Source organism: Castanea sativa, chromosome 9 (assembly GCF_040712315.1).
Source record: "Castanea sativa cultivar Marrone di Chiusa Pesio chromosome 9, ASM4071231v1".
Classification (NCBI taxonomy): domain Eukaryota; kingdom Viridiplantae; phylum Streptophyta; class Magnoliopsida; order Fagales; family Fagaceae; genus Castanea; species Castanea sativa.
Window position 1 is genome coordinate 33,291,458 of NC_134021.1, and position 16,200 is coordinate 33,307,657.

The 16,200-nt window shown below is 34.6% G+C and overlaps 2 protein-coding genes across 4 annotated transcripts; both read right to left on the reverse strand.

Moving 5' to 3' along the window:
- Window positions 1–529: 529 nt before the first annotated feature.
- On the reverse strand, window positions 530–6,876 carry LOC142611217 (protein PLANT CADMIUM RESISTANCE 10). The gene is made up of 4 exons (XM_075783264.1): window positions 6,738–6,876; window positions 5,355–5,546; window positions 1,310–1,536; window positions 530–936 (listed from the first exon to the last, which is right to left on the reverse strand). Exons 2-4 carry the CDS (start codon window positions 5,524–5,526, stop codon window positions 766–768), a joined length of 570 nt encoding a protein of 189 aa, XP_075639379.1. The 5' UTR covers window positions 5,527–5,546; window positions 6,738–6,876; the 3' UTR covers window positions 530–765.
- A 2,103-nt stretch (window positions 6,877–8,979) lies between these two features.
- LOC142610771 (ABSCISIC ACID-INSENSITIVE 5-like protein 2) lies at window positions 8,980–15,887 on the reverse strand. 3 transcript variants are annotated; one of them, XM_075782703.1, is made up of 4 exons: window positions 15,603–15,887; window positions 14,254–15,097; window positions 14,077–14,148; window positions 8,980–9,398 (listed from the first exon to the last, which is right to left on the reverse strand). In XM_075782703.1, exons 2-4 carry the CDS (start codon window positions 15,091–15,093, stop codon window positions 9,318–9,320), a joined length of 993 nt encoding a protein of 330 aa, XP_075638818.1. In that variant the 5' UTR covers window positions 15,094–15,097; window positions 15,603–15,887; the 3' UTR covers window positions 8,980–9,317. The 3 variants fall into 3 exon arrangements, with proteins under 3 accessions (XP_075638818.1, XP_075638817.1, XP_075638816.1); XM_075782702.1 differs by having other exon boundaries at window positions 14,254–15,108; XM_075782701.1 differs by having other exon boundaries at window positions 14,254–15,138.
- Window positions 15,888–16,200: the final 313 nt, after the last annotated feature.

Consider the following 16,200-nt stretch of genomic DNA (forward strand, 5'->3'; position numbering starts at 1 on the left):
GATTTGAGTTGGTACTCAGTTTGATAGCTCGACTAATGAAGCAAGTCAAAGCTCAAACTACTATTTATTTGTGGGATTAAACTTTACATTGAGTTGAGCTAGTACTCAATTTGACATCTCGACTAATGAAGCAAGTCAAGTCGAGCTCAGACTACTTCAATTTGTAAGAAGCTTAAACCCGAACATTATATAGCTGAACTCGATTCAATCTTAATCTAGCTTAAACACCTAGTCTTGTCGAATAGAGATTGAATAATATTACATGCACAACAATAGTCAATAATAACCAATTTTTATTTGAGATAGAATGGGAGTAACCCTTCACTTACTATAAACTCCTCCAACTCTTGGTTGAAATAGTTTGATCTTATAAATTCTTCCTATCCATCGTTAAAATTGCGTTGGACTTGGATCCTAGATCGTTTGTCAAATCCATTTGATTTTAAATAAGAGCATGTACCTTATTTAAGTTGGATTGGCCACGGATTAGGTGTAGCAATATACTAATCCGGATAGAACAATATTAGCATTTACCAATAAGACAAGCATTTAGTAGAGGCGTATTAGACAATCAGTGTGTACCAAAGCTCATATCACACGACACAACCAAGATAACATTCTACATAGAAAAATTCCGTAGGTTTATCAAAAGTAATGTGGCAAGGACATGACGCACAAATACAGCCCAAAACATAATGGCGGTTCTCACTGATTTCCATGTTTTCTTTTGTTGAAATATCTTGATGAAAGTTCTAAGGGATCATGTTACTCCTTGGAAATCGATTCCATTGTCTGGGCTGGCGGAGCTGTGACTACAGCCAACTTCAGATCAGGAGATCCAGAATTACCAGATCGTTCACGGATCTCTCGGTATTCTTGACAAATGGCACACAAATGGCAGAAAAAATGAGTAACAAAGTCCCCGCATGGTGCTTCCTTCATAAGACATCAAACAGAAATGGTAAGCCATAACAAGGTCTTAGCAACAACAATTTTATCAGACCATTCAATGGAATAGAACAATTGTCCATTAAGAGCAACCTAATCTACTCAGTTAAGGAATAAATTGCTACAGGTTCTTATAGTAATTTGATTTATATAGTACTGTAAAGGTTTAATTTTGTCACAAATGTTCATTTTCCTATCTAAAGAAGAATATCAGCTATAATTTTCAGGTAGCCAAGTAACTACTATGCAAGTAATTATGTTTACGATGGCCAAGTAGCTTGAAAGCATGAAAATGGGGCAAAAATCAAAATTTTTAACAAATAAAAAGACTATATCTGCTACACAGATGTAAATGTCATACCTGCAAATTGTACTTTGACCGTAGGGCCTGACGATAGCCACATGCATAACATGCAACAAAGCATCCAGGAAAACCGAAAAAAATGCCTTCAGTTAACAGGCAACAGAGAGAATTGAAAAGCGCCCACAAAACAAAATGGGTTGCGCATGATCCCATCAGAGTTCCAGAACCAAGAAATTCTGCATTCTTTCCAAACAGAAAGCAAGGACAAAATAGACCTATACAACCTGTACCATGATAACAAATTGCAGTTAGCTGATATTCTCAATTTTTAACAAACATAGAGGCTTAAAAGTTAAAATATAAAACTGCAATATCCTCCTTTAAATAATATTGAAATGATTGTTCACTTGCAGACTGTTGATTAATTATGGGCAAATACACTTTTCCAACCCAGAGTATGGAGTTATAGTCTGGTTTCCCCAACTGAAGTCTCTTGTACTTTGTCATTAAAATTTAACATGCTATCAACAATCATAATTACAGCATCATAATTACCAAATGCAGATAAAGTGTCATTTTTCTAAATCATTGATGAGTAAAGTGCTAGCTGTAGGTAAATACATTTTCTCAAAGCACATGATTTGCATGTGCATAAATTAATGGCATTTGATAGAATGTTAACAGGATGAACCTTAGGTTGGTAAAGTGTAACTTTCTAAACAACAGGAACTTGTCCCATATCACAAGTGGGCAATGTGTAGTTTCCCCTTAAAAATTCTACATTCTAGAACTTACCCCAGTATGCCTACATCCATTGGGAGAAATCATATCACAGACCCTCCACCCCAATCCCCAAAGACCATTTTTGTCATTTCAAAAGTGAGAAGAACAAAAAAACGTCATATACCAATGAACAAGCTTTTCCCTCCCTCCATTTATCTTCCTAAAATTACATTTCTTGTTTAGAAAAAGCCAAATGCTTTATTACTGCATTTTACATTTCTTCTATCCCCCTTCCCCCACCACTGCCCCGGCCCACCATCTTTCTCTCTAATTTTTCTGAAAAAAAATGTATATAAAAGTGCACTATAAAGATATGTACATGATAAGATTTGATTTAATTGACCAAAGATGAGAAGGATGTGGGTCTGTTGGAGAATAGACCAACAAAAGCTATATTTGACATTTGACAGAGATGAACAGCATTTACAATAGGAAACCTCACTAGTGGTCAGATCATAAAGACTGGGCTATTACATCAAAAAATCTCAACCCTTCATCCATCCTTAAAGATGACTGGCATGGTTCCAATGCAGTTTGTATAAGACCTGGGTTGCATAGGAGAATCAAGAAGAATGGAAGAATCAACATACTCCTTTTTTTGTAAGAAAATTTTCTCCAAGGAATATCAGTAGAAACAGACTACCAGCATACTCCTTTTTCTAGAAACATACCATCTACAATATGCATAAGACAATGATTGCATAGGAATTTTTGTGTAGAAGATCAAGTCCTTTTTCTGTAAGACTAAGATTGCCAAGGAATGTCAGTGGAAACAGAGTCTGCCAGAACACTCCTTTTCCTCTCTCTCTCTCTCTCAAACACTCACACACACACACACCCTTTCCTTCTACTTCTTTCAGCAGACAAGGGGTTTCTACGCTCTGTTTCAAAGGTCAATATCCCAGTCTCCAGTGCACATGATGTCAAATAGCAACCACTGCCATGATCTGAATGCCACTATTTTCTCTTTAATCCATTGGCTATAATTGAACATAAGACCTGAACCTCATCCCAATGTGGAAGATCTTCAGATTCACAACACAGGATCTCAAGTTTCTACCAAGTGCCAACTATGAAAAGTAATGCTCAAAATTTAAGAAAAAATATTACTAAAACCCAAATTAGTGTTTTCAGGATCCAAAATAATCACACAAAAAAGGGGATGTGGCACATTTACATGCTTATATCCTACGAAAATATAAAAATTAAAAAAAAAATGACTGCATAGGTATAGCAAGTGTCCTCAACAAACACCTCCCCCCGCGCCCCTGTACAGGGTCTCTTCCAAATCAGAACTAAAAAATGTTGACGTTGGGTGAGAAATTTCAAGTATTACTGGGTGAGCCTCATAATTCCAGGATTAAGCACCCAGTATACCTGGCCAATCAACATCCTTTGACAATACACGGTAGCAAGACAGTTGACTTAAGGAGCCAACTGTCCTGCTACAGAAACAGATAAGTAAACCTCAAGCGAAAGTTTCATTTAGACAAAGATAAATTTTAAAATATGTATGCCACTTTGCAAACAACAAACAAGAACACCACATGACGTAATAACTAGAGTGCCACTAGGACCATCTTCTGTCAAGACAAAGCAAATGCCAATTTCTGATCAACACAATGTGCTGATAATAACTAGAGTGCAGCTAGGATATATTGACCATGGTCTGCTATGAATGATGTTCTAACAAATGTTGATACCACAACTCTTGCAGGGCAAGAGAAAATATTTCCTCTTTAAAAGCTTAAGATAAAAAAGTAGGTGTCCCTGGTAGTTAATCTGGTTATTACTTATTTTAAGTTTTAACTGGATTTTTCTAGATTCAAGGATATTTCTGTAATTTTGTAACAGTTGATTGTGGGTCATAGTTGTGGGCCTTGGGTTTTTTTATTTATTTATTAATAGATAAGTCCTTCTTTATTTATAAGCTTTTATGTGTGTTTTGGAATTTAATTAGGATCTGGTTTACCAGTCAAAAGAGTTCTGGTTTTATATTGTTACCGTTAAGATTTTTAGTCTATATATGTATGTTTATAGTTTTCAAATAAGATGAAGTGGATTAATAAAAATAAAAAGCGATTTGAGTGTTGAGGCATGTTGCCTTATTGTGTTCTTCCCTCCTTTTCTTTTCTCCCTTTCTCCTCTCTTTGATATTCTATCATCGTTCATGCTACTGTCACATGCACTGTGCAGACTATTATTCACATGAATCGTTCACATATTTGTGGAATATTCAATTTCAATTTCTTTTCACATCTTTTGCGAATCCAAACCAAATCTTTTCCCTTCTCTATTGTAACCCTAGTCATTAACCCTTCTTTCTAAATGTTCTAAACCCTAAATCCTCAAACAGTCCTTACCTTAAACCCACCATAAGAACACATAGATAGATTTCCCTCCACACAAGCTTAGTATATATCTTACAAAATCCTACTAGAGTTTGGCGCTTGTTTTTTTTATCATGGATTTTAGTGAAGCAAGAATTGCACAGTTCAAGGTCATCACACATTATCAACTTGGTAAGAAATTGTTGTATTATAATCCATTTAGGTTTTTTCATAATTCCTAATGCATAAATAGCATTAATCTCATCAGGTTTGCCTATTTCCTAGCAGATCTTACATGATATCAAACTAAGGACACTCCTAGTCCTAGCCAACTTGAACAATTAAAGTATGACATTGAAAGGGTAGTGTTCACCATTGAACACACCTGAAATCTATGACACCATTATCAAATTAGTATTTTTTTTTCAACAAAAGCTATAAATGATATTTTATCCACCTTCAAAGGAAATAAATTTAACTTCATAAAGATGAGTAACAAATCCAAGTGGGTGCTATATATTCTTAATACATTATATCTCAATCACCCACAAAAGATATGAACATTTCTAAGCAACTTAAATCTACAATTTGATGAAGTATGTCATATACAGGCTTTGGCTCTCAGATATACATTTATTGAGCTTTTATGTACCCAAGTCTAGATAGCATGTTGGTCTCTCTTTCAGACACCCCCCCCCCCCCCCCATCCTCTTCTTGATCAATAAGTTACACAAACACCTAATAAGTCTTGAACTCATGACCACACTCTTCACTCTATTCTTATAAGAGGAGGAGATATAGCATTTCATTTTAGAGGTAAAACCATGATAAAATAAATAGATAAATGGTAGTAATAGAACATAAACCTGAAACCAAGCAATAAATAAAACAATTTTTTATTTTTTTTTATCAATTGCCATATTCAAGAGGCACCTTCATAATTTTTTATCTTCTGATAAATCAAGGTCACAAGGCAAAAAGTAGCGTACAGCTCTGCATGTCATCAAAACAAGCACAGATTCCAGAAGACCATTGTGTTGGCCCATTGCTAACGTGACCATGCGTGGCAGCACCTTCATCGCGTGGAACGATCTCTGCTTCAGCATCTGATTGTTCCAATGGAACATAAGAGGGAGGTACATAACTGCTCTGGTTTTTCATCTATCTAATGCACACACTGCCTGCATTCAATGAAGAGTGTAACAAGGCAATGATTAAGAAAACACAAACATGGGACCCTGAAATCCATAAGTACAGTTTTCAGAAAATAGATGTATCACATTTATAAATAAACAAAAAAGGTGGTTTCAAATTAAACCCTAGTTACTGGTTGTTGCAACTAAAAAGCCATAATTTCAAAAAAGTCAGCATTTCCCACTTTCCTTTAATCTTAGTTAATTTAGACTCATAAAAAGTGTGTGATGCTCTAACCATTAAAAAAGTACTAGGACCCTCTCCATTTGAAATGAATCAATCTCATGGTTCAAATTAAATATTTTACAAATCTAAAGGTGTATTCAGTGTCACTGTCACGTCATTTAAAATTTGAAATGACATGGCACTTTGTACACCGTTAAACCCAAGAAATAAAATCTAAACCCTGAAATAAAATATTTCCATTTCATCTTGTTCCCCAAAAAGGGCTTTAGGCCTCCCTATACCTATCACATAAGGCATTAGGATCCTCTCCATTTGAAATAGATCTATTTCACAATTCAAATTAAATATCAAAAACCTAAATGTGTATTTAGTGCCAAATCATCCACAAAAAATCAACTTGTACTTCATTAATATGGTGTATGTCAGGTAGGCTAGGCTAGGGTTCCTGAACCCATACTGGCTGTCAGCCTTGACAATTCTTTTCTATTCTTTTCTTTTTTCTGTTGTTGATTTATTAGTTTTATGTAATTTTTGTAACTGATTGTTTACCCTAGTATATTTCCTGTTTACTTGGGTGACTCCTTTTTCTTATTTTTATATATATTTTTATTACTTATTTATAAATTTAAAAAAAAAAAAATAGAGTTCCTGAATCCATACTCTAAAAGTCCAACATAATCCATAAAAGCTCAAAGAACCCAACTTTAAAAGTTAACAATTCAACTTGAAAATTATATAATAAAACCATCAAATACATAAAGATCAACCAAACCCCAAACTTGAAGCCATATTCAAACAGCCAGAAAAGTGGCATATAAACCCCAAAACAATCACACCCTCTTAAGAAAAACGAAACCCAGTATGGGAAAAACGAAATTTTAGCAAAAACTTCACATGGGTGTCATCAATTTCCATCCTATTAGATTAGTACTTTACACACTTATGTATTAAACATAAATCAAACATTTAGACTGAGTAAAGTTAGAAATTACCTTTGATTTTATATAATACTAATGGGTGCCGAGCTTAGAGGGCCTAGCGTGTACAGTCGCAGCTGGTGGTGAGTGATCCAAGAGTATGTCAATTATTAAGGCGTTAGATAGAAACAGGACACAGAATATAAAAAAGAACAGTATTATATAGGGGCTTTCAGTTTTCTTTTTCTTTTCTTTTTTTTAACCTCCTTCTTGGCTTAGTATTCACACTATCATTATAAAATTATAACTGATCGTCAGATGAGGAGATAAAGTTTGGGATTCAAGTTTTTACTAGGGAGTTTTACATATGTATACATTTAGATTAAGATAGAGTAGAATTTTTATCTTATATCAATAAAAAAAAGAAAACCGTATTAAATAAAAAAGTTTATACATATAGGTTTTTTTTCTAAAGAATTTTAATGTGGGTATAATTAATCACTACTTTCTAAAAGATGAGGGAAAAATGGGTTTCAGTTAGTTCAGCTGGTAAAATTTTTTATGGTTATATAATAAAGAGTAATTATCAAGAGTGAATGCCATAGGTTGAAACTTTCTCAAAAAAAAATGGGGTAAAAAAATATTTTCATCTCTATGTTTTCTTTAAGAGAAATGATATGTTCACAATATTTTCACAACGTTTTTACAATAAATCATAAGTGACAGGTTATTACTAGTTGTTATTGTTGGAGTAAAAAAATAATCTTAGTATTAAGTTCAAATTTGAACCAATAACAACTAACCACCTGTGATTTGTTGTAAAAATATTGTGAACGTAGCATTCTTTTTTTTTTAAAAGGTAGTTCACAACTTTCTCTCTTTAAAACCAACAAATTTCTCTCTATATATTTAAAAAATGAGCAATTACTTTCAAAACAATAATGCAATTCTCAACATTTTCTTTTCCTTGTGATGTACGCGACTAATAACTTCTTCAAAATATTTACTAAGAAAGTAACTGATTAAGAATATTTGCTCATTTCTCAAACCAAACTTAAATGGTGGAAAGTGCATTTATCCCTTCTAAAAAACTTTTGTAAGGACACAATTTGAGCCCAAACCCACAGTCAGAAGGGGCGGTGGCAACAGCTTTATCTTAGATATTCCACCTCCCTTCTTCTTATCCTCTACATTTACCTATGTGTTACCCTTTCCATAGGATTTTCTAGCATATTGTCCGTGGATGTTTAACTAGCCCTTCTCCTACCTCCGCTTTACATAGCCGAGGACATAATCCTCCTCGGACTATATTCTTAGACATACTTGTTCGGGTATCACTTTTTTACTTATTTGTATTGCTTTATAAGTCGACATTTTTACATCCTCAGACCATTCAGTGTCTTCAAATTGGGTCTTTAGCCCAAAAAAGAAAAAGAAATACTCTTGGGCCAATCCCACACACATTCCTGGACCCAATGACCCTACAACTTTGAAATGGTAAAGATGAGATTCATATATTAAAATTACTAAAATATATATTTAATTATAATTTTATATATTATTAAGCATTTATTTTTGGCGTATTGTTAAGTATATATCAATGTAAGAGTAATAATATATAATAAAATGAATCCATAATCATTTAATAATGTTTAGAATACAACCCAAGATCTTAAAGATTAAGGATATGTTTGAAACAAGGGAAGAGGAGAGGAAAGATGGTTGAAATATTCCCTCCATCCAAACATAAAATTAATCAAATATAACTAGATTGACATGTCATTTTAGTGCATGAATGCATACTAGTCATATTAAAACTTGATTAAGTTATGGACACTTGACATATAATTAGAAAAAAATTGAAAACTAATTTGGATTCTAATTGTGTTTTGGAGTCATTAGACATAAGATACAATTTGAGTATTTTTACTTAAGCAAAATCTCCAAATATCGAATCATCACGGGTAGTTAAATTTATATTAAGTATTTATACTAGCAATTGAACTTCAAATTTTTTTGATTTTAAATCCTCAAATCCAAACACATCCTACTATTCATAAAATTATGACAGTACAAGATATCTGTGGAGTGTAACGGTTCATCCCTAGTATATACATCTATATATAACCAAATATATGAAGACGAGGCATTGATCACATATAAACCTGTTGAAATCTCCATGTGACCCTGCTGAAATGTGATTCTCCGTAGTCCCAAAACAACTCCATACTTTGTGCTAAAGAAGCCATTAGATACCATTACAAGGCATATGTTGTTGTTAATCTTAAATGAAACAGCATTTGAACACATCTAAACATTTGCAAGGAAAAAAGAAATGCATAGCAAGAATGGCCTTAAGTCGCAAGAGAACAGAAAATTACAGACTAGGCAACCAAATATTGATGACAGACGATGTCAATTTAGAATTTAAGAAAATATACGGTACTGCATAAATTCCAAATTGAAACTATAAAATGTACATACAATGAAAAGACTAATGAACTACAGCACTAGCAAGAAGACAGTGTTTGAAGGGAACAACAAGCATAGTCTTCTAATTGTTGAGGAGACGAGAGAACTAAGGTCAGCTGATGAAAATTAGAACTACATAAACCAGAAGGTATCAACGTAATGGTTATATATGACATGTAGATGTCAAATGGGGGCCGAACTTGTCCTGCGGAGCTGATACTTGGGCTCAGGAGGTGGTGCAGTGGGCAAGACCTTCTCCTCCTCCTACAAGGAAAATTCAGAGAGAGATATTCACTTCCCAAAAAAAAACCTATAAGAATTAAGTACAATGTTGCTTCTTTAAGCAACAAGAAAGAAGGAAAAGAACAGTATTCTTCCACAGTCCCATTATCAGAGTCAATTTCATTCAATGACAGCAAAACTAAATTCAAACACAAATATATACAGGGCAGTCAATCCTGCAGCAGAAAAGTAAACAGCAACACACTTGACTAAGCCAACAAGTCACAGTCCCATTATCAGAGTCAATTTCATTCAATGACAGAAAAACTAAATTCAAACACAAATATATACAGGGCAGTCATCCTGCAGCAGAAAAGTAAACCGCAACACAAACATAACACTTGACTAAGCCAACAAGTCATAATCGATTGTACACTGTAAGTAATCGAGATACAAAACATAACACATTCCAACTATTCCAACTCAGAAGATAGCTGACAACACAAAACTAAGATTACAGGTATAATCTTTACTGGGAATGCAGAAATGTCCAGTTTCTCATGTGAATTATAATAGCATGTTGAGATCAGGTAATTTGAACACAATGGTAACCAAATAGGCCATCCAATCACAAAAACACTATTCATAATTCTAGGAGACTTGAGAAGAATTCAAAGAAGATAGCTAAAATGAATGGCTGGGTTGGATGTCTATAATGGAATCCTAATGAACAAAGCACACGAGGAAAAGTGGCAGTGGGAGGCTTTTCCAGTGGAATGTTGCCCTGTCAATATGTCAATATCAAATTCATCAAAATTTTGGCTCATGATCACATTGCGTTTTTTGCCCTGTGATGTTACACAGTTCCAAAATTCAAAACTTCCAAGTAGCCTTCAGCATATGACATTAAAAAACAAGAACTAAGGCCTCAACAAGTCCACATCATTATTCTCTTGCTAAGAAAAAATGGTCTAATGCAAAATGCCCAAAAGGAAAAGTCTCCATTCTTCTCTATCTTATTTACTAAGATGGTTATAAACAGGAAAGAAGGTGGAATAACTCATATGATTCATATGACTTATAAAATTAATGTTAACATTCCCAGCATCATTGATCTGTTTTTATGTTATTTGACACAGCATGAAGTAATAATCTAACATATTTCCACAGTAAATGTTTGAAATAACTAGCCCGTACAGTGCTATAATGCAATGCAATAGAACACCTAGTGCTTGTTTTAGCCAAAAGCATAGCCTAACCTAGAGTCTGGAGAGGCTTAGGTTATCAAAGAGGATGCAAACCTAAACAGGGATGACACTCTGTTCTAGATATCCCTATATAATTGTCACATGACTCCCTAGAACTAGATAAAAGGCTACCAGTCTGACGTAGGACGGGTTGCAAGAATAAGGAAAGAGGGCAAAAACATAACACTAGCTTCACCACCTAAATTTGATTGAACATAGAGAGAGAGAGAGAGAGAGAGAGAGAGAGAGAGAGAGAGAGAGAGAGAGAGAGAATATCTTTATTCATCAAATTCAACATAACAATTATGTTTATTACTGGGGCCTATAAAAAGGATACCATATTACATCAAATCAGGGAAATCCAAACATAAATAGTAATCAAATCCCATAATTTCAAATCTCATAATTACCAATTAGCTCTAGCTCAACTGGCAACTCCCTCCGCCAATTCCCTCCCCTTGTAAGTCGTGAGTTCACGACCCATTGGGTGCATGTAACTTACCAATCAAATAACATTTTGAAATCTCATGATCTGTATCAATGGCATCAATCAACATTAATCTATGAAGCATGGACATGGATATGGGCACACTATGGGTACGACACATTGACACAGCAATCTTTGAAAAATTAGGACATGGAGAGGATACATATATTAATTCATTATTAAATATGTTTTTATATTTATTTTTAAATATTGTTAAGCATTTATTTTTTCATATAAAGTTAAACATATATCATTTTAAGAGCAATTAAGGATAATGAAGTGAATTCATAACTAATATATGATATTTAGAAATTTGAATAAAAATCAAATAATAAGATCTAAAAGAGTAAATAAAAGATAACTAGATAACTATTCAAGATTAAAACTAAAAAGAAATAAAAGATAAGTGTCCCAGTCGAAACCTGCAATTTTTCAAAAACACAAAAAGGACACAGCTGGGACATGGGTGCAAAAGTGTCCTAGGTGTGTCCTGTGTCCAACACAAGTATGGCACCTCCAATGAAGTGTCTGTGCTTTCTAGACATTAGTCTAGCGTATACATCAACTGTCTTGGGGTGAGAGAAACTCGACCCCATCGTGTACAGCTCATGACGACACTAGATGGGTCATAGACCTTGGAAAGGGTGGGGCTTAAAGATAGTTTAAGTTTTGGTTCTTAATTGGGACGAAATGGGTACTTTTTTTTTTTTTTTTGGGGTTATTGGGTTTGTTTGTTTTGGGTTGGATTGCGATGTTTGAACTTTAATTAATGGGATAACCTGCGCTTGCAGTCATGTTCATGTTTTGATTTTCTGTTTTTTTTTTTTTTTCTTGGTCTACACAATCAAAGTTAACCAACAAAGGGGTTGTGAATCTTGCAGAAAACTTGGTCGAGCAACTCAATTTGGTGGTGGCAATGAGTGAGGTGGATTTCCAAAAGACTCCCAGGCTACACAATCGATTTGCTGGGTGCTGATAGCAACTTAGGTGCTGATTCCTAAGTTTTTCTTTAAAGAGGATGTGAATCATAGGATAAGAGCAGGGTGGAGGGTGGACGAAGTGGAGAAGTGCATCAAAAGTGTTGTGTAATCATAGAATACCTATTAAGTTAAAGAGAAAATTTTATAAGACTGTCATGGAATCAGCTATGCTCTATGGTACCAAATGTTGGACTGTTAAGAAGTAATATATTCATAGAGTGAGTGTAGCTGAAAGGAGAACTTTAAGATAGATAAGTGGAAATACATGGAAAGATAGGAAAAAATTCGAAATGAGAAAATTTGCTTAAAGATACGAGCACGGGTACGGTCGTGTTCAAAGGAGAGCAACTAAGGCACAAGTAAGAGAGAGTGAGTTGATCCAATTTGAGGAAACGTAAAAAGGTAGAGAAAGACCAAAAATCAAATTAGTAGAAGTAACAAAAAAAGACATTTCAATTAACAGAGTAACAAAGAGTATAAATTTAGATAGAGTAGAATGAAGGAAAAGATTACGTATGCCCAATTCTAGACAAAGCCCTAGGTGCTGATTCCTAGGGGTTATCATTTTCCTTTTAATCAATTTTACCCTTTATCCCCGTTTGATATTGTCCAGCATCAATACCTTTTCAGTAACATGGCAGCAGATAACTACTAAACTTGAGAAAAAATACTGCCTGAAATTTTCAAAGTTATATTTGTTTGGAAGAAGTCCTCTATAATAGAGCTGCTCTCCAAAACAGGAAAATGTTTTCCGTAACAAAAGCATAAAGCCTTCTCCCTGAGCTCCTATCCCAGCTATTCCTCCATGGATTTATGTATCTTAAATGACCATGTGTAGTATGCAAGACAAGCACCAAGAAGCTATGTATCTTAAATTCAACCAAACTTAGTTTCTCAAACTCTATCAAACAAAGGTGCTACCAGAAGTTCCTTTATATTTTGTATCTGGCTTGGTTAACTTGTAATATACTTTTCAATAGGATATACATGTGTCTGGTTATTTGACTTTTATCTTATCTATCATGCAATGACATTACAAAGTATAAACCCATGAAATTATCTATGCTTCCTGACAGCATTGTTATTTGTTCCACTAAAAAATCGCAAAGAAGGAAAGAGAAATTTGGAAAGTTCAGGATTGAAAAAATTAGTGTTTGCAACAAAGCTGTTCCACATGTCACATCAGAAATACATGATGGCGAATCGCTAAGGCAGTAACCTACTTTGCTAACTCTGCTTTGCTATACATAAAGTTCATACAGAGAAATCACCATGACAAGTTAAATAAGGTATCCATACTATCAAAGTGGGGGGATTGAAAAGGGAGGTTGTTGAAGCAAATGAAAGCAGATGTAAAAGATGAAGGATACCAAAGTACAAATCATCTCAGAACTTTTTTCCCAAAGTGTCATCTCATTTTACCAAATCTTATTGGAGAAAAATATACTGATCAAAAACATTCATTGGAGTAAATTATATTGCTATACTAATTTGGGACCAAGGTTATAATTGAAGTATATAGATACAAAATGCAATCTAGAGCAGAAGAAAAATTTCCCAGCCTCATACTATACAGATCAATCCCCCAAATCATCTCAAGACCAAAATTCATATAAAAGCTAATATAATTGATAAATAATAATAATAATAATAAAATCCTAGACAAACCATTTTTATCACTTAAATTTGATAAGGTTTCCCATTGGTTCAATTTGCCCCTTCATGATTAGCTACACATTGAACTACTAATCTGACAGAATACTTCCTCTTATTCAACCTCAGAACTTAAAAATCTAGTGCAAAAATCAATCTATGTTACTAGAATCATTTGAATTGGATGTTATCACACATAAAAGACATCATTAATCCAAAATGTAACACAACCGATAGAGACTCCAGCTAATGTGATGAACAAGAGATGGAGTGGATGACGAACTGTTAGCTTTACAACAACCAAGATGCAGGAAAATCAACTAAACAAGAATGAACAGCCAAATTGTTCCTACCTTCTGTCTTCTAAGCCTTTCATTCTCCTCTTCCAGACGTGAGACTTTGTTCTCCAGCTCATGTGTATAAGCCTGTCCATCAACATAATTATCTTCTAAGATCACAGGGAAAACATATAAAACAAACAGAAGGGATTTTTTTTTTTTGGGTGGGGGATTTAGTATTTAAAACTTGACCTGCTTTCTTGCTCTAGACCGAGCTGCAGATTCCCTATTCTTAATCATTCTCTTCTGCCTCCTTTCAACAGTCCTCTCAACCACTTCCCCAGTAGCCCCCCTTTTCCGCCCCGGCGTCTGAGTATCCGATAATGTGCCAATCAAAGAAGTGGGAGACATTGTCATGTGGGTATCCGAGTATGGTGCATCCATAACAGGAAGAGGCTGCTGCTGAACCTGAACCGGAACTGGATGATGCATAAGAACCATCATATTCTGCTGCTGTTGCTGCACTGAAGGGAGCTGAAATTGCATTTGCATCCAATGACTATGTTGGGGTGCAGCAATTGAATCAACCCCTAAAACACCAGCAGCAGCATTGCCTTTCTCACAATTATTATTGTTATTATTATTATAAGATTCAGTGACTACCCCAGCTTTCACCAAAAAATCCTCAAGGGTTATTTCACCAAGAGTAGGATTTTTCTCCTGAACCTTATTCCTCTCTTGATCACTGTACTTGATGTTCTTATGCTGAATATCTTTCCACACCTCATCAACAGTCTTCTTGCTCAGATCCCTTGAAAATGTTAAGCTTCCCTGCTTATGCAGACCCGAAGCTGAACCAGAAATGACATTATTACTATTATCAGGGACCTGAGTAGCTTCTGCAGTCCACACAGTCTTGAGAAGCTCATCCAGATTCATGCTGCCTAATGGCTTCCCCAAATCACCAAGCTGGGTATGAACCTCATCAAGGGTGAGGCTGTACAAGGAGCCTTGGCGAGCCAGTGACTGTGACTTGTGCATTTGGACAGTACTAACACCACCACCTTGAGATCCCACTGACTGAGCCCCCATTCACCTATATAGTTTCTATCATTCCAGAAATCAATCTCACATACCCTTTTATCAAGAAGAAGAAAAAAATTTATGATCCTAATGTAAAGATGGTAACTTGAATTTCAATAAAACCATAAACCCATATCATAAATCAACAAATAATTTAAAAACAAAGCAGTTTTGGGGTATGAATTAAAAGACCCAGATAAAAAAAAAAAAAAAAAATTTTAAAAAAAGGTGAAGAAAATGTAGCTATTGACACTTCCAAAGCAAGAAAAAAGGCCCAGAAATGAAACAGAAGTACCTACATTCTATACAAGAGAAGGAGGAGTTTTTAGTTTATTTGTTTGATTTGAGTAAAGAAAAACGAATTAAAAAGAAAGCGAACTCAGGAACCAAACACAAAAGAAGAAGAAAAGAGAATCTGCACTTGTTCTGACTTAATTAATAAAAAAAGAAAAGAAAAGTGTGTGTGTGTGTGTGTGTGTGTGTTCAGGTGGCAGGACTTTCTCTTTTCTTTCACTTACACTCGCCGCAGGATCCGATCTGATGAATCTATAAAAGTGACATTTTTTCTGGGTAGTGGGGACAATGGCACACTTGTATCAATTCTTCTTCATACTAAAAACCAATTTTCACTTCAAAAACAAATAAAGACACTACTACTTAGATAAAAACACTACTACTTAGATAAAAACATACATTCCCAATTATTTCCCATTCCCCAACTGCATTCCATAACCATTCCCACCTTCTCACACTTTTCTTTTCTTTTTTATAATTGAGACATCCTAGGTTCCTCTTTTTCTTTTTTCCTATTCAACTGCCACTTGTTTTTTTTTTTTTTCCATTTTTTTTTGGTCTCAACTGCCTGTTAATTGCAGTTTAAGTAAACATTTTAAATTTTATAATTTAACTTTTTAAAGACTGCCTGCTTTTTAGTTTCTACTTTGTACTAATATATTTCTCAGTGGATGACCGCGTGTACTATGTTTCGCACACGTGAGACCGGTTGATAAGAAGAATAAGAAATCGATTATAGGACTATCAAATAGGTCAGGTAAAGCTGAGTAGATACTGTACATTTGCTAGCCCAATCACACCGAAAAATATATCTTGTACCCG

Excerpts from the sequence above, each read along its gene's own strand:
- LOC142611217 (XM_075783264.1), bottom strand. The coding sequence starts at position 5,526 with ATGAAAAACCAGAGCAGTTATGTACCTCCCTCTTATGTTCCATTGGAA. Across the intron at positions 1,537-5,354 it reads TTTTGATGACATGCAGAGCT|GTTGTATAGGTCTATTTTGT; the intron begins GTACGCTACTTT and ends ATCATGGTACAG. Across the intron at positions 937-1,309 it reads GGTCAAAGTACAATTTGCAG|GAAGCACCATGCGGGGACTT; the intron begins GTATGACATTTA and ends TGTCTTATGAAG.
- LOC142610771 (XM_075782703.1), bottom strand. The coding sequence starts at position 15,093 with ATGGGGGCTCAGTCAGTGGGATCTCAAGGTGGTGGTGTTAGTACTGTC. Across the intron at positions 14,149-14,253 it reads GGTCTAGAGCAAGAAAGCAG|GCTTATACACATGAGCTGGA; the intron begins GTCAAGTTTTAA and ends GTTGATGGACAG. Across the intron at positions 9,399-14,076 it reads AAAGGCTTAGAAGACAGAAG|GAGGAGGAGAAGGTCTTGCC; the intron begins GTAGGAACAATT and ends TTTTCCTTGTAG.